The sequence below is a fragment of the Enhydra lutris genome, unplaced genomic scaffold, assembly GCF_002288905.1.
Source record: "Enhydra lutris kenyoni isolate GAN:26980312 unplaced genomic scaffold, ASM228890v2 scaffoldscaffold29, whole genome shotgun sequence".
NCBI lineage: Eukaryota > Metazoa > Chordata > Mammalia > Carnivora > Mustelidae > Enhydra > Enhydra lutris.
In genome coordinates this window covers 16,390,020-16,415,092 of record NW_019154113.1, presented here as the reverse complement: position 1 = coordinate 16,415,092, position 25,073 = coordinate 16,390,020, and the positions used below count along the sequence as shown (strand labels likewise).

The window sequence follows — 25,073 nt, the reverse complement described above, 5'->3', positions numbered from 1 at the left end:
TTCCAGTGAGCAGTCACTGCTCTGCTGTGGACTCTTCTCCCCACGAGCTACGCATGCCCCATTCCGGGGTTCGGCTCCCGTGGCAGAGCACAGCTGCTCTCCCCGGGGTCTCCTCGATCATCGAGCATCAGAGACGGTAACCAACTGAGGTTTGCTGGGTGGGTGTTTAAGCTCTGACAGGCGTGATGCTGGGGGCTCTGTGTGCGACAAGAACCCTATGAATTGTTACAATTCCCCCACTTTTTAGGGGCACCTGGCTGGCTCAGTTGGTGAAGCGTCTGTCAAATAAATAAATAAAATCTTTTTTTTTTTTTAAAGAGTTCCCATTTTACAGGTGGAGAAACTGAGGCACAGAGTTCAGTAACTCACTCTAGCTACTAAGACTCTATCCTAGTTCTGACTTCAAAATCCACTACCTTTGCTTCCTCGTTTTACAAGAGGGGGGATGACTTGCTGAAGGTCACCACATTCCCCGGACCTCGGCTTCAGAGCAGTGGCACCCATTTCAAGATGGCACGAACGGACCTCTGAGCCAGGAGCCACTGCCTCAGGAAAAGGGAGGTGGAGGCAAGGGTTTAGTTACATGCCACCTCGATTCCTCCAACTGCTTCTTGGACGCACAGGAGTCAAGATTATTCAGGAAACCAATACCCCCAGTCCCCCACCCCACCCCCGTTCCAGCTTGGTCTTGACCGTCCTCTAAGCGTCATGCAGACTGGGGCCCATCACCCTTCCCCGGCTCAGAGAAAGGCTAGGGGAGTATCCAATGATGGAGCAGAAAAAATATAGAGCTATTTTATTACTAAAGATGCATTTTCCAAAAGCAAGGGGGTTGCTGTCTTGAAGAGACGATGACATTGGGGACGTTCAGGCGGAAGGGGCCGAAAGGAGCCCCAGCCCCTCTCACCCAGGGAAGGCAGCCATCAGCGGGCTCGAAGCCGCTGGGAGAGCTTGTAGAGCTCCATCGAGGCCCTGGCGTCCTCCACAGAGCTGTGTCCGGAGCGGTCGTTCTGTAAACACAGGCGCAGGGGGAGGGCTCAGGTGGGGCTGAATGCAGAGACCCCGGGTGACCCGGGCCTTCCCTGCTCACACCCCGGGTTCCCGGGCACCAAGGTGGGTCCGTGAGCGAGTCTCCCCAGGCTTCTGATGCCCCTGGACTCAGCAGGTTGCTGGAGCAGGCCTGGCCTCAGCTGTCAGCCCCGGAGTTGGGGCCCTAGGCCCAGGCGTGGCCAAGCACAACTTCCAGCCTCCAGAGAGCCGGGCTGTGCCCTCGGGGTGGGGGTGAGGGGCAGACTTGCTGTCCGACACATAGGGAGCCCCGCGGCACGGACCCATGTTAAAACAATAGGTCAAAACAATGTTTTTAGGGGCGCCTGGGTGGCTCAGTGGGTTAAAGCCTCTGCCTTCGGCTCGGGTCATGATCTCAGGGTCCTGGGATCGAGCCCCGCCTCGGGCTCTCTGCTCAGCAGGGAGCCTGCTTCCCTTCCCCTCTCTGCCTCTCTGCTTACTTGTGATCTCTGTCAACCAAATAAATAAATAAAATCTTAAAAAAAAAAAAAAAACAATGTTTTTAAAGCGCCACCTCAGTGAATGCACGTGATGACCATCCTGTCCCTGGTCCCGTGGGCCACGAGGCTAATGGAGGGGCCCAAATTCAGGCCCTTTCCCGGCGACCTACACAATTCCCGGTCACCCGGCCAAGTGGTGCCTCCTGCCTCAGGCCGGAGCTCACCCTTCCGACTCGTGCACACCTGCCCTCCTCCCCACCCACCCATCCTTCACCCCTTCAGGCTAATGGGCCACTCTCCCTCCCAGCAAGGGTTGCTCAAGCATGGGGCGGGCCCAGCCCTGCTCAGCCGCGCGTCTCCAGCACCCCATCCAGCCCAGCCCAGAGTAGGGGCTGGTAAGTATCTGCTGGCCAGGGAAAGCCCCACATGCAGCTGCGACTGCTAGTGTGCGGCCCACCTCGGTAATCTCACGAGAACCAACACCCGGATGCCTTCGCCCGGGGCTTGCTGGAGGTGACAGATGCTGAGGGGTGGGGGCCCCTGGGAGCAGCAGCAGCTGCCATGCCTGAGGGGAGCTGTCCGGACCCCCCCGCTCCCTGCGTAAATCTGAGGTCTGTGGGATTTCCCAGAGGCCCACGCTGGGGTTAAACTTTGGTTATCCACGCAGTACCTGGCTTGAGTTTGAAAGCACCCAAACAAAACCTGTATGGGGTGCCTTCTTTTCCCTGCCTGTCATCCCCGCTCTCCTGGAGCGGCCTGGGGTCAGCTCTGGAGTAAAGCTCCCACACTCTGGTGCTTGTCTGGGGCCGGGGGCTGGGGATGCCCGGAGCCAGCACCCCTTTCTTGCTGGCGAGCCCACGGTCTCTTAGGACTTGGGGAAGGACTTGCTGGGGAGCAGAGCATCTTTGGGGCCAAATGTGGGGGTTCTGGAGCCTCTGGGGACTGTGAGAGCCTTGTAGGAGGAGGAGGCCTCTGAAGCCCAGAAAAGTGGGAAGGCCGGTGGCGGTGGGGGGAGGGGGCGCGTCTCACCTGGATGCGCCGGTGGAGGAGAACCTCGCTGAGCTTCCGGAGGGAGGCCTGCTTGTGGGACGGCAGGTTGGCCTGCTTCAGCAGCACCTTGTCGGTGGACGTGTCGTGGACAGAGTAGTTGACCATGTCCTCCTTCAGCGCCTGGAAGTCGTGCTTCAGGTCGTGGCCCACCACTAGTTTGCCTCTCAGGAGCTGCAGGATCTGGCCGGGAGGACAGCAGCCCGCACCTCACGCAGGGTCCTCTGCGCGGGCCAGGGGACCACCCGCAGGAAGCAGCCCCCCACCCCTCGACTTGCTGTGGGACTTTGAGCCAATTGTCCCCCCCTCTCTGGGCTTCCAACCTGTCGTCTACAAAATGGGGAGACTGGACGGGCCCCTCCTCATGCTCCGTGGTTGCGGTCGGTGCCAAAGGGGAGTCCCTGACTCCTTCAGGGGCTTCCACGGAGAAGAGCAGTGGCCGAAGCTGAGCAGGTCCCACGGGCCGGGCTGAGTACGTCACACATGTTAGGTCGTCTAATCCTTTCAACAACCCTCACTCTGGCAGGCAGCATAGCAACCCCGCAAAGATGCGGACGCCTTACTGGGCAGAGGGGAGTTAAAGTTGCAGACGGGCTTCAGGTAGAAGACGACCTCCCAGGAAGGGCGATCGCCTGCACGGCTCATGGGGGCCCCACATCATCGCAAGGACCCTCAGATGTGGAGGTCAGTGATTTTCCCTGAGGGCCTAACAGGCAGCTGCTGGCCTGGGGGAGTGAGGCAGGGGCCAGGTGTCAAGGACACGGCGGCCTCTAGAAGCTGGAAAAGGCAAGGAGACGCACCCTCCTGCAGAGCTTCCAGAAAGGAGCACGGCCCTGCCCACCCCTCGATTTCGGCTGTTGGGACCCGTGCCAGACTCCCTACCTGTGGAACGGCGAGCCGACATGTCCGTGGTGCCTCAAACCACACGGCTTATGGTTTCGTTACAGCAGAACCGTAAGAAGCTAACAGAGCTGGGAGAGAGGCCTGTCCTTGATGGACATTTTGCAGAGGAGAAAAACTGAAGCCCTGAGAAAGGGAAATAATTTGCCCCCGGGTTACTCTGTGGATTTTAAGCAAGTTTGCGGGTCCCTTGGCGCATCCGCTCTCCAAAGGTGGAGCTCAGCCACCCTCGCCTCGAATGAATACGGGCCTGGCTACCTGACTTCTGACTTCTCGGGGGTCAGTCCCTCAGCAGCCCCGAGCTACCCCGAAGCCACCTGCTGGAGAGACCACAGGGAGCCGGAGAGCCAAGCCCGAGGGGCCCCAGCAGGTGAGCTGGCAAAGCTCCCAATGATTCCGGCTCCCGGCCTGTGGAACACCTGAGCCCACAGGCCAAGCCCTGTCCAGATTGCAGATGTGTGAGCACAGTAAATATTGACCTTCTGTGAACCACTATGTTTGGAGGTGATTTGCTAAGCACCATTAGGTAACTGGGACAGTCACACAGCCAGCAAGTGACTTAGTGACAGAGCGAGCCTTCAAAGCCACACTCAGAGCAGGCCGGCTCCAGGCCTCCACCAGCCACGTAGCCGAGCTTTAGGGGAGCAACCGGAGGCACCCACACAGGTGCCTCCATCCTGACTCCATTCCCGTGGCGGCCCCGTGGACAGCCTCCTACCTCGGGCCCCACGGGCCGGTCCCCTTTCTTTACTGTGGCTGTCATCAGGATGCAAGGGGGACCTTGGGCGAAGCCGTATCAGGCCCTCCCTGGAGGGGCAGCTTAGGGCTCAAGCCCTTCTTCGGTCAGCTCTTCAGTAGCTTCTGTCCTGTCTTCTGGCTAACACCCTCCCATGCCCTGCTTCTGCTTCTAGTGGCTTCCTGGGACATCACGTGGGCTTTACGTGCCCTCCCTTGGCCACCACAGGATTGCTGTGGACAGTCCACAGAAGGGGAAGCCAAGGCTCGGATACATGAGGCGACCTGTCTGTGGGGTCTGTCCATCTGCCATCAGCGGGCAGGGTCACCAGCCCGCCCATCACCGCGTCCCCCGTTCCCATGGTTTGTCAGTTGTCGGGCCACCGCTGGACAGAACCCGCAGTCAGCCTGGGAACTGGGGAGGCTCGCTGGAGGAATGGAGCTGGGCTGGGCGGGGAGACACCACAATGGGCTGAGGCATCCCCGGGGAAGCACGGGACATCTGGGATTCGGGGTGTCACTGCTGCTGACCCAGGACTCACGTGAGCACTGAGGGCACACGGCCTCAGCAGCAGCTGAGTCCTGTGTGTAGGAAAGCTCAGGGCTGCACTGGGCAGCCGGGGGCCACACACCCTTTCTCACTGACATCCTTTAACATTCCTGAACAATGTGGCCTGTTTGCCACACATAGACCTGAACAATGTGGCCTGTTTGCCACATATAGACCAGTGAGGAGCTGGCTCGGGCCCAGTTCACACAGAGCCCTGAGGGACTCTCTGCCATCCCAGAAACTGCATCCACAGGTCCCAGGAGCCAAGAGGACCGAGTCACTGGGACTTGGTGGCTTCCTGGGAACTTAATCACTTCTGGAACCCGAGGGTCCGGGGGCAGGGGACTCATGACAAGACAGTATACGAGGAGTGGACAAGCAGTAGGAAGAGGAAACCGGGAAAAGAGAAAAATGTCTTTGGCAGGGAGATGCCAGCAACTTCTCAGGGCAAGGATGCTGGGCCCCGGGCAGGGAGAGACAGCGGGTCCTCACTGTGTGCTCTCAGGTCAAAGACCATATGTGGGCTTCGGTTCCCCCAGGTGGAAGGTGAAGGCAAGGAGAGGTGAGGCTCCGGTGACTTCCTGAGGCAGAGCTGGGGAGGGAGGTGGGGGGCCTGCCGGAGCCCGGGCACGGGAAGGTGCCAGCTGGGGGGCCCTCAGGTCTGTGGGACCTGCCTTGAGTCAGCGTCAGGAGGCAGGTCTGTCGGACACAGGGGCAGAGTTTCAGATTCCTGGAGAGCACAGTGGGGAGGAGGAAGGACACATTTACCCATCTGCTCTCGTCACTGGCCCTGGGACAGGGACTCTCCTCACCTCAGCCGGGCACCTCTCAGCTCAAGGAGTTCAATTTCCCTGCCACAGAGGAGGGGACTGGGGGCCAGAGACATGGAAAGGTGTGCCCAGGGGACACAGCTGGTGAGTTGAGAGCTACAGTGTGGTGTCTGGAGCTGCCTGACCCCGTCCCTGTCATTACAGTTGTCCTTGTCACCACTTGCTGGAACCTAGCTCAGCAGTAGTAATGTCGGAGGTCGTGGAGGGGGATGCTGGACCCATGTCAGCTCTCAGTGAGGACTTCCTGAAGCAGAAATGGGGCCCCTGTGAGGCTGGAGTCATCATACCATCTTCCTGATGGGGAAAGCGGGGCACAGAGCAGCGTGTGCCTGTGTCCCATGGTGGCGGGTGACGGCCAGGGATGCCGCTGCATTCCCACTCCCGTTCCAAGTATTTCCCAGAGGTGCCTGATCAGAAAAAATCACCTGGGGCCCTTGTTAAAAATCCATAGGGCCAGGCCCTCCTGTCACCTTCTGGAGTGGCCCTGGTCGCCTCCTTCATCCAGTCCCCTGCCTTGCTCTGCAGGTGCACCCACCCCAGCTTGTGCCCGCATCCTGCAAGGCTGCTTCCGCTGGGGGAAGCCTGGATGGTGAAGCCATCCTCCTCCATCTGGCCGGGCCCCAGGGACACCGGCCCGGTGGCAGGGCCCCAACAGGGCACTTGGCCCAAGCACGGGTGGCCTTGGCAGTAGCTGAGAAACAGCTGTAGGAGGCCTCCCTTCTGCTGCTTTTCCCTCCTAAACCCCGAGGCTTCATGGGATTCAGCTGGTTTGTCTGCCAACTAAAAATGAAATTATCCCTCCCCAATCCTGATCATGGGTAGATGCTACTCAATGGACTGGGTTAACATTAAGAGAGCATAAACTTACAAAAATACACTATAGGTGATTAAAAATTACTATGAAAAGATGGGGCGCCTGGGTGGCTCAGTGGGTTAAAGCCTCTGCCTTTGGCCTGGGTCCTGGGATCGAGCCCCGCATCGGGCTCTCTGCTCAGTGGGGAGCCTGCTTCCCCCCACCCGCCTGCCTCTCTGCCTACTTGTGATCTCTCTCTCTGTCAAATAGATAAATAAAATCTTTAAAAAAAAAATTACTATGAAAGGAAAAAACAGCATTCATTAGCCCACCAGGTGAGAGGCCGAAATCTGAACACTGAGTTGTATCACAGCTTTGCTGTGTGTTCTTAAGTAAGTTGCCGCCCCTCTCTGGACCTGTCTCCTCCTGTGCTGACAGCCTGATCTGTGGGGCTCTATAGACCAGCTGTTCAACTTGGGCATTCTTGATGCTTCTTTGGTGTGTGTGTGTGGCTGGGGGGAGGGGCTGTCCTGCACGTTATAGGATGGTTTAGCCCCATCTCAGTCCTCTCCCCACCGGATGTCAGTAGCAGGTCCCCTGCCCCCTTTATGACAACCAGAAATGTCTCCAGATACTGCTAAACATCCCTTGGTGGGGGCAAAATCACTCCACACTGGGAACCGCTGCTCTAGATGATGGTCAGACCTAGAGGTTTCAGAAGATGACAGGCAGTAACTTCCCACTATGAAAATAATCAAACCACATTACAAAAAATCAAAACAAAGAAGGGAGTGGTGGGATCCCACGCACATTCTCAGTGGCCTGTGGCAGGAACCCTCCTGGGTGCACTGGGTGGGGTTTCCGGCTCCCCAGAGCCCTGCTGGCCGCCACGGGCTGGTCTATGGCTCACCACGAGCCAGGCCCACTCACCGCTCCCGTCGGAGGAAGAGACAGGTTGGTGAGCCCCGTTGGGAAGTTGTCTGCATGAAACCAAGGCCTGGCGAGTCCTAGGCTCACCTGAGAGGTGTCCCCCAGCCCTGGGGGATCCGATAAATAGCTGATAGGCTTCTCCCCTTTGGGAGCCCCCAGCCAGCACATCTTGGGACCCATGAGCCCGGTCTCTGACTTTGGGATTAGAACATGGGGGCGACAGAGTGGGATCGAGCTGCCTCCGTGTCCTTGTTTGTGGAAACAAAGGACAGCTGTTGCCTTGTACCACATCTTCACGCACAGGCTGTGCCTGACCCTGTCCCTCACATTTGCCGGCCACCTAGCATTCAGATGAGATGTTTATACACGTTCATGATGGGATCTGAATATCCCAGAGCAAATTCTGGAGCCAGGATTTGGGTCTCCACTCTACGCCTTCGTTGGAGAGCCTGCGCAGCCTTGCGCCTCAGTTTGCTCATCTGTAAAATGGGGCAGCGATGCCGGTTAGCTACTTCCCAGGGCTACTATGGGGAGCAAAGGCAGGGGTGCATGGCCAGCGCTTAGAACAGAGCCAGAACACGATGCTGGATACACCTGTCCTGCTTCACCCCCTCCCCATGGCCCAGACACTCCTACCGAAGGGCGCAGAGAAGTTTAGCAACAAGCCAGACGACACACACCCACATCCATGCACGTCTAACAAACAGTGTGCTTGCCCTCCAGTCCCCGGCTGGGTGTGCATCACTGCCTCTTGGCAGCCAAGGCCAGCATGAGGGCGGAGGGAACTTTGTGCCACGCAGCTCCCGGAACACCTGTATTTTATGAAAATCAATTCAACTCTGATCCCACAAACATTCTCAGGGTACCTTCTGAGCACAAAGTACACCACCCAGTCTGGGGGCAGAGGAAACACAGCAGCGGCATGGAACTAGGCAGACCAGGTGTACGGACAGGCAAGCTTTAAAGTACAGGGGCCACAGCAAGAGAACTAGAGGCCCCATGCAGGGAGGTGGCGATGATGGGCAGGGTAGGCGGGGGGTAAGGCCTGCCAGCATGGGGCAGGGATCTGGGGCAGGGAAGGGGGCTGGGGAGAGTACGGGTGTGGCTGGGTAGTGACTGAGTCATGAAAGCGGGCAGGAAAAGCAGGTTGGTAGGGTGCGGAGGTCCACGAGTATTGTGCTGGGGGACCTTGGGCAATGGGGAGCCACGGGAGGTGTTTGAGCAGTGGTATGGGGAAGCTGTGATCTGAGCCAGGCCTGGGAAAGTTTCTCTGGCACAGCTTACCTGCCGTTCAGGCAGAAAATGAGAGCCAGAATCTAAGACCACAGTTCTGAAGGGAAGTCAGAAAGGGGACTCAGACGGATCATCTGGGTGTCTGCCCTTCTCCCTCCACGGGCACAGTTAGTGACCATCACTGTGGGCCCGGCACTGTGCTCCGGGCTACAGGCCATAGCACTCCACCCAAACTCCAAGGGCGAGGGAGGAGGCATCAGCAGCCACGTCACTGATGAGCAAACAGGTTCAGAAAGTTCGAGAACTTGCCAAAGGTCACACAAGCCGGTGAATGATGGAGCAGGAAATACAAACCTCAGATATGGTTCAAAGGTCTGCCTGGTCTATAGATTCTTGGCTCCCTGTCTGAACGACTGCTCAGGGGGCAGTCCCCGGGCAGGGTTCAGAGCTACACACAGGAAGCCTGGGGCCTAGCACAATCTGCAAATGAGATTCGAAGCATTCTGCCCCAAATCTGGGTGGGGACCAAAGGCATGCAGGGACTTGGCTGTGTGTCCAGGCCAGGGGATGCGAGCAGGATTTCCCTGCTGCCTCCTCTCCTGCTGTCCCCTGCTCTGGGCTCTCCTGTCCTTTTTGCTACTCTACCAGCGAGCGGGGGGGGGGGGGGTGGGGAGAGGAGGAGGAGGACGGGGAGGAAGGATGGGGATATTTAGTCCACCTGGCCTCTCAATGGGGATCTGAGTATGGGGAGCTCTTGCCATGACCCCGGGCCTCCCACTGACCCCTGAACAGCCAACCCACCTCTTCCTTATGTTGCCCTCCCCTGCTTGGTGACTCCCTTTTGTCTGCCTCCAACCTGACAGTTTTTTCTTCCCAGTCCTCTGTCTGCTGATGCCTCCCCAGGGGCTCTGACTCGTCCCCTATTGACATCTCTTTCCTCACAACCATCTATCCGCCACAGCACCCCCCACTCTAGTCTCCTCAAAACTTGGGTTTGATCCTGCCATGCTCTTGCTCAAGAATCTTCCATGGCTCTCTGTGGCCCACTGGGTTGCAGACACAGGCTCCGCCCATCCCTCGAGAATACCACCAGCCTCACGGAGTCTTTGCAGAACCACGCTGATGACTCAGGGCTCCCTGGCCTCCTCTTAGTACCTAGACGACAGTGCTGTCTGGTAGACCTATAACGTGAGCCACATGTGTAATTTTAAATCACCTAATGGCCATATTTAAAACGGTAAAAATAGGGGAAGTTAGTTTTCATGTTTCGTTGAACCTAAGATTCCAAAATGCTATCATTTTAACATGTCAGTGATGTAAAAAACTACTGAGGTCTTTTATGAATTTTTTAACACAAGTCTTTGCAGTCCCGTGTGCATTTTACATTGATAGCACATCACGGTTCGGACCAGTCATTTTGGGGAGCTCACAGCCACATGTGGCTCGGTGGCCCCCTTGGACACAGAGCTCTAGAGGTCTGGGCCTGAGCTCTGAGTCCTGACCACCTTCTGTTACGTGAACCTTTGCAAATCACTTAGTGCTATGGGTTGAATTGTGTGTCCCCCACCCTGATTCATGTTGAAATCCTAGCCCCCAGGACCTCAAAATGTGAATTATCTGGAAATCGGGTCATTGCAGATGTAACTAGCAGAGACCCTCAGGGCCCTAATACAACAGGACAGCTGTCCTCATACACGAGCCCCAGGGGCACAAAGCACGCCGCAAGGAGAACACCATGCGAACCTGAAGGCAGAGACGGGGGTGATGCCTCTGTAAGCCAGGCCACAGCCAGGCCGGCCAGCCACCCCCAGATGCTGGGAGAGAGACGCGGCACCGACTCTCCCGCACCACAGAAGGAAGCGAGCCTGCCCGCACCCCAGCCTCCACGACGGTGGGACGATGAATTTCTGCTGTTTGAGCCCCCAGTGTGCAGCAAGTCGCTACAGTGGCCCCAGCAAACCAATACACTTAGTTCCAGCGGGCCTCAGTTTCTGCATCTCTCATTTGGGGATAAGAGACGATCGACTGTAACAGCTGACATTTCTCGAGTCCTTACACAGGCACTCTGTCTGGGCGCTCTCTCAGTCCTCACGATAACCCTATGAAATTGTAATTCTTACATCCAGTTTCTGTTACAGGTGTGGGCAACTGGGTACACAGAGCGGTTGCCGCAGTAACTTCCCCGAGGTAACTCAGCTGCTAAGTCAGCAGCCAGGATTCAAGACTGGCCCTGCTGAATCTTGAGTTTACAACCCCCGAGAACCCTCCTGGCGGCTGTCCCGTGAGGTGGGCGCGAGCTCCGGCCTGCCAGTGAGCAGGAAACAGGAACTATTACTGCTTATGTTTTGTTTCTCTCCAGCGCCCGGAGCCTGGGGTGCAGTGTGTGCACCTAGGACAGACCTCGTTCCTCTCTGTTCCTCAGGGACTCCCCCCCACCAAGCCCCAGTAGCCTAGAGACTCATGAATTTACATGCCCTTGTAACCTTCTGAGTATTAACTAAAGCTGGTGCGAGAGAGGTTGAGTTTGCTTTCCATCTAGTGATTTAGTGAAACGGAAACAGAAACAGAAACTGGGACCTAAACAAGTTATCACAACTAGGTGAACCGGGAGGGTGGGAGATCTCGGGGCCACATACTGACCTCGAGCTGATGGAAGGCCTACCGTGGGGCTGGGCACAAGCTCGCCCCTCGGTCCAGGGGCTCCAGGCCTGTTCTCCAACTCCGGGAGCTCCCTACCAAGAGGCTGACCAGGGGCAGCCAGGGTAGAGAAAAGAACCCCACCATGGGGAACCTCAGGTGGGACCAGGTTCCCCCATCACAGGGCCAGCAGGGCGGATCAGATGCCCTGAAGGCCGCTCCCAGATGTGAGTCTAAGGCTGAGGTCAGGAGGCCTTCACAGGGATGCCCCAGAGCTCCCTCACACAGAGGTGGGGGAACCTGCCACATCTGGGGTCACAGGTCGCAGACCCGGCACCCGGAGAAGGTGCCCGGGAAGTGTGCACGTGAGTGTGTGTGCGGGAGTCCGGCCTGGCCCGCGGACAGCCCTCTACTCACCTCCTGCCTGGCCACAGCGAACGGCGTGGCTGTCTCCATGTTCCGAGGTGTGATCCCGCTGAACCTCGTCCTGTAATCCATGATCTCCCCCTCGGGCCGGATGAACCGGTCGTAGAGCACCATGCCATTGATGTCCACGAGGCTGCAGCGAGCCAAGCCGCTCCCCTGGCCACGCCCCAGCCCCACCATCTCGCAGTCGATGGCCACCACCGCAGGGCTGCTCGCCATGCTTCAGCGGGACCCTCAGATGTGCTGGGGAGGCGAGGTGGGTGGGGGGCAACAACTCAACATGAGGACACCGTGGCCCCAGGTGTCCTCAGCCACCACCCCGCCAGCCTGTGCCCTCTGCCCTGTTTGTCATGAACACCACCCAGCAAAAGGCAAAGGGGGCCTCTTGCCACCCCGCCCGGCTTCCGGAGCCCAGCGGTCCTGGGGTCCTCGGGGACGGGCAGGCCACCCCCTCCCTCACCCCCGCTCCGGCTCCCACTCACCTGCCTGCCTCCACTGCCCTTGGCTCACATCTGCCTCTCTGGTGCCACTTCTCCGCTACTGCAGTCCCTCCAAGCTGTGAGTCATCTCTGACTTCACACCGGGAATCCTGACCCTGTTTCAGTTTCTGGTTTTTATCAGGCGAAGTCAGGGACCAGAGGCCGGGCACGTGGGCTGGGTTGCTGCAGCCTCGCTGTCCTCGCAGGTCACCTTTGCCCCTGCCCGCACCCCACGGCCCCACCCAAGTGCATGGAGCCCTCCTCTTCTCAGACGATGGGCTGATGGGAAGCCAGCGGCTTGCCACACCTTTCCTCCGTTTCTCACCTTCCGTCTGTCCAGAGAATAAACATCCCCAGGATCGGGGACCACAGAATGTCCCACAACTTCCGGGGCCACGACCAACCTGATACTTAGAGACGTCTCTAATGGGGGCAGGGGGACCTGGCTCTTGGGACATTGTGGCTATCAACAGTGAGGGCATGAGAAGGCTGGGTGCGAGTGGGGCTGGCCTACCCTCCCCCCAACCCAGGGAAGGCGAGATGGGAGGGAGCCCCTAGAGTCACCAGTGCCTCGGGGGTGTCTCAGAACCTGCCATCTGTCTGCCCTCAACGGGCTCTGCCTTTAGCTGGGCTGACACTGTTTGAGGACAAGGAAAAGAGAGCCTGGATAGAGCCCCACCGGCCTGGCCACACTTCCAGGGGTTACACTTCCTCCCAGGCTAGAACCCTGGCCTCCTACAACCATGCCTCACAACACAGAGAGCCCTCGGTATTTATCGAATAGATGAATGAGTTACAGCTGGGACAAAAACAGAACCAGCTTTCAGTGAGGAAGTCGTTACCATGGACTGGCATCGAGATTCTTGCCTCCTGCCCCAGACGCACGAGGAGTAAGCTTTGAGCCGTGGGATCTGATTTCCCCTAGATGTCACCAAGGTTTGTGGCTTGTAAAGGAATTTCCCCAGGTCCCTGGTGTTTTCACCAAGTGACGTCTGACTGTAGCGGACCTCACCTCAAACATGAAATCCGGTCCTGAAATACACCTTAACGGTAGGGCATAGCTCACGGCTCTCGTTCCATGGGTTTGAATTTGAGATAGGAGATTATTTGGGGTTCCCATCCTGAATGAGCTATTTTTGCTTGACTTCAGACTGTTAGGGGACTTTTTGTTTCTCAAATGCATGAAGGATTATGCCCTGATTTAGGGAGATGAAGCAGAATGTGTTACTTTTTGTGAAAGTGCATTGAAAAAGTAACCCCGAGATTCAGTGGTGAGGTTTCTGCTTCTACAGTCCCCTTAGGACCCCACGCATCTCACGCCCTCACCCTGCTTGGCCTCCGCCCGTCCCAGAGAGAACACATGCCCGCCACTCCTGTTCTTTGCCTCACGGTCCGGAGCCTGCTCCATGGTCACCCTCCCTGCCTTTCCCCGTGGCCCCTCCCCACCGGCCCATCAGCTCCCGGGTCTTCCCACCTCCCCCTTCACACCCTGCTCCACACTGTCCTTCAAATCTGAAGAGATTTCGTTTCCCCATATCTAATCTCTTGCACTGTTTGGGACAGCACTTTGCTCGAGAACCTACAGTGGTTTCCTGTCGTCTAAAAAAAAGCAAACCTCAACTCCCCTGCAGTTTCCAGGACCCTGTCACCTCTCCACCAGCCTTCCCCATCTCATCTGGCATCACTGTTTACACCTAAACCGGAGGCCTTTGTGTATTCACAGGGTTCCTTCTCCCAGACTCCCCCTCTCCACTGCCCCCAGGGTCTCCCATTCTTGGCCACAGGGCAGGATCAGGTCTCTATCTTTGGTCCCGCTGCAAAGGTCAGCCCCTCTCCAGGCCTTCACCACTCCTTCTCACTTCCTCCCACCGCACTGGCTTTGTCTGGTCCCCAGGGCCTGGGTGGGCCTGTGCTATCCAACCTCCATCTCCACCTGGAAAGCTCTGCCTCCAGGTTATCTACCCAGTTTGCTCCCTCTCCCTTAGGCTTCCCACCAAGGCCTTTTCTGGCCTCTATTTAAAACTGGACCTCCTCTCCCTGCTGCATTTCTTCTGCAGGAATAATCAGCGCCAGCAGAAATACCGTGATTTTCCTTGTTCATTTACTGTTCCTGCCCCCACTTTGTGGTTTCCTGCAAGGCCCCCAGCATCTGGAGTCCTGCCTGGGTCCTGTGGAATTTTTTTCGCTGGTATTGTGGACACTGAGGTTCGACACAGGCACCATGAAGCCCAGGGGAGGAAGCCCTGACCCCAGCCAGGTGGAGGGGAGGTTGGGGAGGGGCTGCTCCTAGAGGGGATGCTTCCTCGGTTTCATTGGTTCACCCTTTGGCCAGACCACACCACCCTGGCAATCTCAGGTCAGGCAACAGCAGGAAAGTGAGTCACTCAGGGCAAACCTCTCAGCCTTATGAGACACACGTCCTGTCGTCCTGTTGCAGTTGGCCCGCTTATGACCGTACAAAGTACAGAGGCTGCCACTGTGTGGCCCCAGGTACAGGGCACAGGCCGGGTGGCTGGTTCCTAACAGTGGGTCACCCCGCTCCCTAAAGGCACCCTGACTTTTGAATTCCTGTCCATTTGTCTCAGCTGGGCCTGTGCTCCAAAATGCGCACGTGTGAATTTCTCAATCCTGGGTGGCAGGTGGAAGCGTCTCAGCAAATGTCAGCATCTTCGTGCAGGTCAAGCAGAATCACTACTGGGATACGTTTTTAAAAAGATATAAACAGTAAAAATGAACTGTAGATCATAAACACGCAAAAAGAGGTCGAAATACTCGTTAGGGAAATGCAAATTAAAACCAGAATGAGGTATTGCCCCACACCCACTAGGATACCCTACCGAGAAACCAAACCAAGTAATGAGCATGGGTGAGGATGTGGAGAAATTGGAAAGCTTATGGGCTGCTGGTGGGAACGCAAACTGGTGCAGCCACTATGGAAGCCAGTATCCAGTATGGTGCTTCCTCCAAAACGTACAACACAGGACCACCACGTATGACCCAGCAGTCTCACTTCCAGGTCTACATCCGTGGGAACCAAAAGGAGAATCCCGAAGACGCTGTACACCCACGTCCACACCAACACTGCTCACCGCCAAGTGGGGGAAGTAGCCCCAGTGTTCACGGAGATCCGCAAAATGTGGTCTATGCGTCCACGTGACTGTTCAGCCTTAAAAAGGAAGGAAATTCTGACACATACTAAACACGAATGAACTCTGAGGGCTGTCCACGAAGTGAAGTAAGCAAATCCCAAGCGCTTGCGTTTGCATGTGTAAGTATGATTCTACTCGTGTGCGGTAGCTAGTCAAATCCAGAGAGACAGAAAGGAGAACGGTGGTGGCCAGGGGCTGGAGGGAGTGGGGAGTTCGTGTTTAATGAGCAGTTTTAGTGTCGCGCGATGAAAAAGCTCAGCAGACTGACAGCACACTGTAAATATACTTAATGCCACTCAGAAACGGTTAAGATGGTAGCTGGCATCTTATGTGAATTTTATCACAACGAGAAATAAACATTTTCTTGAGAAGTGAGAACACAGCTTCAGGACAAACAAACTTTGTGCTCTACAATAAGACAGTTGTAAAATTAAAAAAAAAAAAATAAATGACATGAATTCCATAGCTCTAAAATGTTGTCACATCCCAAAGCATCATCTGGAAAGCACCCGCCACTTCAAAGGCCAAGGCACGCCGCAGCAAGACCCTGTGACCGGCACCGCCCTCCCGATCCCTCCACCAAGCCGCCCTCCCACCCCAGCCTGAGAATTCAGAAAGGGCCACTTCGCTTACTTTTCTAATCTCATTTTATTCCAGAACAAATGGTTTTACAACAAAGCTGACCTTAAACCCAGTACATTTTCCCACTGGTAACAGTTTCATCTTCCTTCAGTCTGTAGCCCAAAGAATCGAAACTGCAGCCCGGCCGGGCTGGGAGTTTGGCACCAGCTACAGACTTTGAAGGACTCCAGAACAAAGCGCTGGAGCCAGGCCAGCAGAGGTCAATGCCATTGTCGGGCTCCCTGCCCCGAAGACAGGGAGGGAGTGGAGGACAGGCAACCTGGAAGTAGTGTGGTTTCAGTAGTGTCTCTCAGTTCCTGGCCCTGCTGCTTGGATCAGACTGACATAAAAATCACTGTCATTTCCTGCACGCAGAGGGGGCGAAGCTGAGCGTACACCGGTCACCCAGCCACAGGGAGCAGTGAGGACCCGGCACCTGCACGCGGTGTCCTCAGCCCGCCCCTGCTGGGGCAGCCAAGCGTCAGCAGCCGTCTCAATCCCAGGGGCGGGCTCAGGCGTTCCCCAGAAGAGGCTGAAAGGGAGCCAGGCACCACGCTGAGCACTGGGCACTTGGCCCCCAGGACAACCCTATGAGGTAGGCTACGGCATTAGCCCCATTTTACAGAGGAGGAAATGGGCTCAAGGGTGAGGTCACATATTGCTCAAGGTCCCAAAGCTATTAAGTGGCAAGCAAAGATGGGGCTCAAAGGTCAGTGTGGACCTGAGCTCTTGCTTAACCTCAATACTCCCAAATTGCCCTTTGGGAAAGAAGGCAAGAGGGGTGGCAGATGAGATCCTAACAGAGACGGCTCTGGCAAGCTGCATGCAACCCAATGACCACAATGACTGTGGATCCAAGTGCCCGAGGGGACACTAGCCCAAGTGCGGAGACGGCTTCCCTGCCTGGCCCTCACCCCTTGGACACGCACTCGGCCCCCCTACACACTGGGTAGGGGGTCCCACACGGATCCCAGAACTCAGACTGCTGCGCTGTTTCTGAGCCTTGTGCTTAAGAGAGCCTCCTGCCTGAGTCGGGTCAAAATTAATACACCAGCGTCTCCACCCGAAGCTTACCCGCTTCCCCCCACCCTCGGAATAGAGCCTGGTGACTCCTGGTGCCAGCTCCCCACGCACCTAGAGGGGCCCTGCTGGTCTATCACAGCCCAGCACTGAGGTCCTACTGTGGCGCCAGCCCAAGTTCTAGTTCGGAGAGAAAGGAAAGGAACGTCCCATAGAGTGGCCTTAATTCTACAGGCTCAGGGCACATTCGTTCTGAATCTGACAATGCCCGTGGAGGAAGAGGCAGAGGGCAGTAAGAGAAGAGAGCTGTACCCCAAGTCACTGAGCTCACCACCCCAGGGAGAAGACATCACCCCGAGATAGCACAGCACGGGGGTGCTATCCACCCTTGGGGTGGGGTGACAGCTGGGATGGTCTGTCGGCATGCGTCCTCCCCCAGCTGGGTCCCTGTGCACCTGACATTTTCATAGTGTCTATAAAGTGCCATTAGCAGGCCACAGGGGTGGGGTTAAGTGCCCACAACAGCCTTGGACGGAGGGAGCCAAGAGGACAGATGGTCCCAGCTCCCTGGACCCTGGCAACAGGCTAGCCTCACCCTGCCCTACCAGGGACGACGTGCCCAGGGCTCTCCTGGCCCCCCGCACCCCCCACGCTCCACTCAGAGGTCACCTGGGAGCCTCTCCTGCCTCACTCCCTTCTGTCCTGTGGCTCCCCCGTTCCTCCACAGGTGCCCTGGGCTAGGTCCTCCGGCCAGTACTGGTCCTCCATGTACTGCTCCACGTCCGTGCTGCTGTCCGGGTCCCGGTCCTCGGGGCGGGGCGGGAAGCTGCCAGCCTGCCGCCGCTCCCACTGCGCCTCCACCAGCCGGTACAGCTCCATGGCCGTTGTGGCGTCTTCCACCGACGAGTGCCCATGCTGGCCGACCTGCGGGCAACAGCCCTTGTCACCGCCCAGGGTTCCGGCCACAAACACATCCTCTCGGAATGAGTATGTGAGGTTCGGGACAGGGGGAGCCTGGGAGCTACTCAGGAAAGCGAGTGTTACTGGCTGCCCCCAAGGAAGGCCCCGGCTCTCGGGCTGCCACAGGTGGGCTCTATGTGGCATACAGGGACAGAGCCAGGAACTGCGTGGGGGACAGGTCTGAAAAGCCCAGCCCGCAAGCCTGTGGCCAGTTGTCACAATCGACTGGGGACGAGGGTCGGTGGAGAAGACACCCAGGGTGGCCTATACGTGCGGGACAGTTACCAGGACCCCTGCACAGTGGAGAGGGAGAAGAACTAGCAGCGTGGAGGCTCAGCCACTGCCCAGCCCGGGGCCCCTCCTCGCGCCCGCCCCCCGCGCCCGCCCCCCGCACCTGGATCTTCTTGTGTAGCAGCTGCAGGGCCAGGTCCTTCAGAGAGACCCGGGTGCGAGTGTGGAGGCCGGGCTGCTGCAGGAGGCTGGGCACGTAAGTGGTGTCGCGGGTCTGGCTCCGAGGGTGCACGTACTTGAGGGCCTGGAAGTCATTGTGGAGCGCATGCCCCACCACTACCTTGCCCTTCAGTAGCTTGAGGATCTGTGAGCGGACAGAGGAGCGGGGAAGGCCCCACTGTCTAGGAGGCCCAGGACACGTGCTGCCGCCCTGACCACAGGGGTGTGGATCCCTGCGAAGGGGGGCGGCGTGGGGAGGGGAGACCCAAGCCCCAGGCTCAGCCATGCTGCCTTGAGTCCAAAGCCCTGGCCCTCGGACCTGCTACACCCCCCGACCCAAGTCAGCTCTCTAGCCAGCAGAAGAGCGCTCTCCACGGGGTGGCTGTGGGCACGCGAGAAGTCACGCACAGAGTGGGTCTCCTAGCGAGTCAACACAAGCGACTGTGTCCTACTGGCGCTGGCCCTCCTCTCTCAGCCAGGGAGACCTCCCCACCCAACTCTCTCGTGGCCCGGCTCGGCTCCCACACCAGGAGGCCTCCCCCAGCACTGCCCCGGTGACAAGAGGACCCTGTGGCCCTCTCCCGCGGTGGAGCAGACTTCAGTGCTGGCACGGTCTCCCCGCCAGCCCTCCGAGTCAGCTCAGCGTAAACGCCAGCGACCGTGTCTGCCTGGACTAGTGACGCCACTCAGTGAAAGCTTAGCACACAGGAGGTGACAGACAGAGACCCGCTGGCTGATGTCCGTGGAACTGCGACAGGCCCTGGGGATTAGTCGAAAGCAGCAGCAGACCTGGGCCCTCTCCCCAGGATTCTATCCCTCTGCCCCTCAGCCGTGCGGGACTCCACTTCAGCCTGGAAACCTTCGCTCTCTGGCGCAGTGCTCAGCAGCTGCACTGTGCGTGTCTCTCTTCCCTGCCTGCAGCCTCCTCAGGCCCCAGGGAGGCCACGTCCAGGGCCCCAGGCCTGCAACGCCCTCCAGCCCTCAGAAGCGAGCCTGGCTCTCCCAATCACCCACCGTGGGCTCCCGCGGCGTGCTTCTGCTGGCCGTGTCCGGCTTATCACTAAACCCAGCTTGCAGAGCAGAGGAAGAAGGTGCCATTTAGACTTCCGAGGTGGGGACACACCACCACACTCCAGTCACACCTCCCTAACAAGCACGTGGTGGGAAGGGATCAAGCACACTCCGTATGGGCTGGGTTGGAGCTGACAAGACACAGTTCCATTCCCAGAGCCCCACCAACCAGGCCAAGGGAGGCACCGAGGAGCTGAAGGGTTGGCCATAGGCCTCCCGCCCTGTCGCTGCTATTCCCAAGTGACACACTTGTATATCATCTCCAAACTTTGGGAAAGGCACGCTTTAGGCCATGTCTCATGTGAAAAAGGAGGACACAAGACCACGTGTACCAGTATTTCCCAAATTCACCGAATCCCAAGAATAACCCAGAAACATTAAGCAGCTCTGCGGTAATGCTTATTTGGAAAATACGTGTTCCAACACAACTGATCTATGAGGACACCATTTGAGAATAACGCAAAATTTCACCTTTCCCTATGCAGGATTCTGCCTTTGAGAAACATTTTAGTGAGTGAAGAAAACTGAATCCAGGGCTGCCCTTCCCTGGCCGTCACCCACCCGCAGAAGCCCCCGCCTCCGCACTCACCTCTTTCTGGGCCACCTGGAAGGGGATGGCCTTGCGCATGTGCTGCTGAGTGATGCCACTCCAGCGGGTACGGTAGTCCACGATGGGCATCTCCGGCCGGACATACTTGTCATAGAGGACATCGCCGTGGTAACTCACCACAGAGCAGCGGGCCAGCTCGCTCACCCGCCCTCGGGGTCCCGTGCCCACCATCTCGCAGTCGATAGCCACGCACTTGCTGGGCCAGGGCCCCGCGGATTCCCCGGGGGTGGGCTTCCTGCTCCATGAAGCACCTCCCGATTCATTCCTTGGACGCTGCGTCCTGCCGCTGGTGCCTTCAGTGCCTGGCAGTGCCCCCGACGGCGTGGGCGGTGGGGAGGACCACGGCTCTGGGGACATGCTCAGCAGCCCCTGCTCCTGCAGCAGCGCCTTCCGGGCCATGAATCGCTGGTGCTGTCGGCTCTTCCTCTTGTGCTTCCTCCGAAGCGCATCCTTGGCCTGCAGGCTAGCCAGGGAAGGGCACGGGCACTGCACAGACTCACGGCCTTCCTGGGGTACCATCCCAGTGGGCTCAGCACTCGGGGGCAAGTGCGGTCTGGGGGGTGATTGCCAGCAGGGCGGCGCTCTGCAGAGAGAACACACAAGGCAGAGAGGCGGGGTGAAAGGGGGTGTTGGGGAGAGGTGTGCCCGGCTGGCCCCACAGTGCTCAGTGCCACGCCGCCCTAGAGCCCTACGCTTTGTCTTGGGCTCGCACATGGAGTCCAGGACCCTGCGGAATCATCACCGCACTCAGTCAAGCCCCCAGGGGCAAGTCTGTTTACGTGGAATCACTAAATAGTCCCAAAAACCTGAACAAGTATGATTATCCTCATATCCCAGGTGAGCACAGAGGTTAAGTAACCTGCTCAGGTAGGAAGACACAAGAGCTGACATGAACCCAGAATCCACCGTCTCAGCCTCCAGGCCACAGCTTACCTCCAGGTGCAGGAGAATCAACATGTTTTAGAGAGGCACAGATATGGGAAAATAAAGGCTACAGAACCAGAGAGTGTGTGTGTGTGTACATATACTCACATACAAATATATACAGACACACATACAAAATTCCATTTTTAAGTTTTTAAAATTTAAGTAATTTCGAGACCCAGCTTGGGGCTCAAACTCGTGATCCGGAGATCAGGAGTCAGACCCTCCGGCCGGGCAACACAATCCCAGTTTTTTAAAAAAGAATCCTTTGTGAAAGGACAGACCCTCAGAAACTGGAGAAAAAAATTCACAAGGGGGGGCGCCTGGGTGGCTCAGTGGGTTAAAGCCTCTGCCTTCGGCTCAGGTCATGATCCCAGGGTTCTGGGATCGAGCCCCATATGGGGCTCTCTGCTCAGCGGGGAGCCTGCTTCCTCCTCTCTCTCTGCCTGCCTCTCTGCCTACTTGTGATTTCTATCTGTCAAATAAATAAATAAAATCTTAAAAAAAAAAAATTCACAAGGGGCTCACAATAGTTGTGTGTTTTTGGTATGCGTTGACCAAAATAAGGTAACTGACTAAGGGACTTTCTACTTCACTCATCCCAACCGCATCTAGAGTTTTCAGCAGCCGGGCATGTGGCTAAGTCACCAGAGACTGCAGGCAGAGGGGCGCTGGGAAACCGGCTCAGCTGCCAGAAAGGAGAAACGGAGAAGGGAGCGTGTGCAGCTCCCTCCATCACTGAACACTGGCAATGTCCGGAATCTGGGTGGGTTTGCGAGTCCCACGCAACAAGGCCAGCGGCTGCCCGAGAGCAAGGCGCGGCGCTTGGAAAGCTTCACACTCCCTTGCTGAATCAGCTGGTGCGCGTGCGGCAGCCCAGGAAACCAGGACTTCCCAGTGGGCAGAGCTGGCGTTCCCCCGGCTCTTTGGAAGTTACCTGACCTGCTACACTTCTGCTTCCTCGCAAGAGAAATGGCCCTACTACCGCCTTTCCTGCGGAAGACGAGACCACACAACACACGCGCTCTGCAGACATTACATACAGCAGGGGCTCCATAACTACTCGCCCCGTCTCCCCCAGAGAGGCTAAGACTCTCCTCAGGTCAGTAACCAGCTCTTCCCAGGCCAAAGCTGCCTGGGCCCGGAACTCGCTGCCCCTCCCAAACCACAGGCCTGCCCCCTCTCACACCTCCACTCCTGTCTACACCCTCCGGCAAGCCCTGCGGGGACAAGCCTTTATCCCACCAGGTGCTGAGCACAGAGTGACCAGGGCGGATCCTGGACTCCAAGCAGCTTAGCCTCAGCGCAGAGACAGAAACAAAGCACAGGGAGCGTGCAGGGCTGGGTCAGAAGTGAAAGGGGAGCAGGACAGGCTGGAGGAGGATTCTGGGAGGCTCGCTGAAGAGATTAAATCAGTGTGAAGAAGAAACAGTAACCCTCCAGCTGACAGGGAGAGGAACTGGCGGCCACATGAGGGGCAAAGGCTGGAAAGAGAAGGAACCCAGGGCTGAGGGAGAGGGGCCCGCCGGAAGCTTGATGCCGCTGGGGTGCAAAGCATGAGGTGGGTCCCGGCCAGAGAACTGTCCCTCTCCCCTTTTTACCACTTAACCTCCTGTCCCCACTCTGGGAAGGCCACCACACACCTTGGTGGTCCTCCCCTAAGCCCTTGAGCGGGGATCCCCAGACTGGTCTCTGCTGATCACATGACGGAGTCCCAGAGCACCGACGGGAGTCACTGACTTCCTGACCCCAGACAGTGACAATCGAGATGGGGAGCAAAGAAAATTCACCCCTCCAGGCCTGACGGCACAACCACAGAGGAACTTACTGTGCTGGAAGACGACAGTTACAGAGCAGCTACCTCACAGCGCTCTGAAGGTGGGGACCCAGACACGTGTGTCTTGTGTCTTTGTCCCTCCCCCAACAGCCGGCCCAGAGTGGCATCAAGCAGATCCTCTTCAGAGGCGTGTGAAGGGAGCTGAAGCCGAGGCTGCTACCTGCCGGACTGTGGGGACAGCAGAGCTGGAGGTGACGGGGAAAGGAGGCCATCAGACTCCCATGAGAAAGTGCTCAAGATGGGAGCAGTGACCTCAGGACAGACTCAGCGGTCCCAGTAGTGGATAGACAGAAACGCCGGGTTAGTGAAAGGTGGCGGCGGAGGGACCTGTTGAAGGGTGTCGGGAGGACCTGCCAGGAGCGCAGGAAGGGAAGGGCCATCAGAGAACATGCAGACACCAAGCCCAGGAGGCAAAGCGTCCGCACTGTGAAAGGGCAAGGAGGCCGGTGGAACACTGGAGAAGGATGTCGTTCGCGGGTGAGGAGACAGGCTGGAGGGAACGGTGAGAGACCACTGCTTCTAGAAGGTGGCGAGAGTCTGGGCACAATCCAGGGACTGATGGGGAACAGGATCCCTACTGCCTCACAGGAAGAGCACCGGAGACGACTCTGCCCAGCAGGGGCAGAGATGAAGAGGCGAGGGGAGGAGCTACTGGGTGATGCCAGGCTTGGTGACCCGTCCTGACTCATCCTCCCTCGGGCTCGCTCATCCACTCCCCAAGAGGCCTTCTCCCTTTTAATAGTGCGCGTAACTATAATCAACATCCTCCTCTGGGCAGGTCACATATTAGAGCTGATGCATACAGAACCTCAGTTTGCCTCAGCCCAGCAATGGGGAGAACACGGCCCCTTCCCTTCTGTGCGAGGGCTCTGGGCCCTACAGGTCAGGAGCTGAGCCCAGGAGCAGGGTCGGTGGCCTCCCCGACCCTGCTGGCAAGATTTCAAAGCCAGAAGTGAAGCTCCCTGAGAAAAAGTGGCTGGGGTTTCGAGACATGAAAGCAAGTCCTCTTCTATAGGCCCTGACCCTGCCGACACGTCAGAACCGACCATTAATCATCTAGGACATGTCTGGCCCATCCTGGGCCCCAGGAGGGAGCTCATCGAGGTCGGAGAGAAGTTTGGCTCAAATAACACAACAGTTTCGATAAGGACACACTCAAATCTCCCTCCAGCCCCGAACCAGCTCCCTAGGGATCCGCAGCCACTGGGCCTCCCTGTGGGGGTTTGTGGCGTAAGGCAAGGACCCCAGCAGCAGAGTCCCCAGAGCAAAGGCTCCAAAGGACCCACGAAGTCAGAATCGCCGGCGGTGGCAGGGCTACCCGCGGGATCGGGGAGGCAGCAGGCGGTTGAAGGCCCCCTTCTTGGGGCCCGGGCCCTAAAAGCTACATGGCCTGGACCAAGTCACCATCCCCTGACCACAAAACGAGGGTTTATTAAAACCAAGGGTGAAACGAGGTTTGGGGGTCCCCCCAAAGCAGTTAGAACGTCTGTTTAAAACGCCGATCCTCGGGCCTACCCCACCCCACGCCGTCCTAACTGCCATTTTGGGGAACGCGAGCTGAGAAGCTGCATTTTTCAGAGCGCACGACCCCACCCCCCAAGCCGTGGTACTAACTGGCGCCCGAATTTGAGAAAGCCGGGCTCGCTGCGATCCCCCCCGAGGTACTCGAAGTTCCGGGCAAGGCAAGGAGAGCCCAGCAGCCCCGCACGATCTCCCTCCGCCACCCGCGTTCCCCAAGTAGCGCCGCGGGGGAGGCCGGGCCTCAGCCCGGTAGGGGCTCGGGCGGTGGTCACTCGCTGGCCGCGGCGGCGGGGCCGAGCCCGCCCGGCCGAGCCCCAGCGCCCAGCGCCCAGCGCCGCCCCCGCAGACCTCAGAACCCCGAGCAGGGCGGGGACATGGCACAGGCGGCACCCGGGGCCGGGCCTGCACACCCGCGGGGCCCGAGAGCCGCTCGGCCTGGCCCCGGGGCCCCGTCACCGCGGGCCGGAGGCGGACACCGCGCGCGGACCCCGGGGCCGGGGAGACGCCGCGCCAGCCCTCCCGAGCCCGCCGACCCCAGCAGGGTCCCCCAGATCACCTGAAGCGCAGCGCGTGTCCTCCCGCCCGCACGTGGTGTCCAAGCAGCCCGCAGCTCCCACATGCCCCGGCAAGCCCCGCTCCGGCTGCCTGCCCATTGGCTCGCCGAGCCGCAGCGCCCGCCTAACACTTTTTCTGATTGGCTGGGAGCCTGGCTCGCGGCGGATAGGTGCAGGGCGGCAGAGGGGCGGGGACTCCTAAAGGGGTGTGGTTTGTGCCGGGAGCCGAGCCGACCCTCGAGAAATTTTAAGCAGCCCCAGGGGACCGTGTCTCCCGTGTCCCGTTTC

At 58.2% G+C, this 25,073-nt stretch overlaps 2 protein-coding genes across 3 annotated transcripts; both read right to left on the bottom strand.

Annotated features, from left to right (window-relative positions):
- Positions 1 to 782: 782 nt before the first annotated feature.
- On the bottom strand, positions 783 to 12,228 carry LOC111152651 (interferon stimulated exonuclease gene 20). The gene is made up of 4 exons (XM_022511194.1): positions 12,072 to 12,228; positions 11,581 to 11,832; positions 2,538 to 2,738; positions 783 to 1,010 (listed from the first exon to the last, which is right to left on the bottom strand). Exons 2-4 carry the CDS (start codon positions 11,806 to 11,808, stop codon positions 924 to 926), a joined length of 516 nt encoding a protein of 171 aa, XP_022366902.1. The 5' UTR covers positions 11,809 to 11,832; positions 12,072 to 12,228; the 3' UTR covers positions 783 to 923.
- A 3,628-nt stretch (positions 12,229 to 15,856) lies between these two features.
- LOC111152681 (apoptosis enhancing nuclease) lies at positions 15,857 to 24,855 on the bottom strand. 2 transcript variants are annotated; one of them, XM_022511247.1, is made up of 4 exons: positions 24,788 to 24,855; positions 19,929 to 20,532; positions 18,213 to 18,413; positions 15,857 to 17,782 (listed from the first exon to the last, which is right to left on the bottom strand). In XM_022511247.1, exons 2-4 carry the CDS (start codon positions 20,466 to 20,468, stop codon positions 17,546 to 17,548), a joined length of 978 nt encoding a protein of 325 aa, XP_022366955.1. In that variant the 5' UTR covers positions 20,469 to 20,532; positions 24,788 to 24,855; the 3' UTR covers positions 15,857 to 17,545. The 2 variants fall into 2 exon arrangements, with proteins under 2 accessions (XP_022366955.1, XP_022366954.1); XM_022511246.1 differs by lacking the exon at positions 24,788 to 24,855 and having other exon boundaries at positions 19,929 to 20,986.
- Between the last annotated feature and the right edge of the window lie 218 nt (positions 24,856 to 25,073).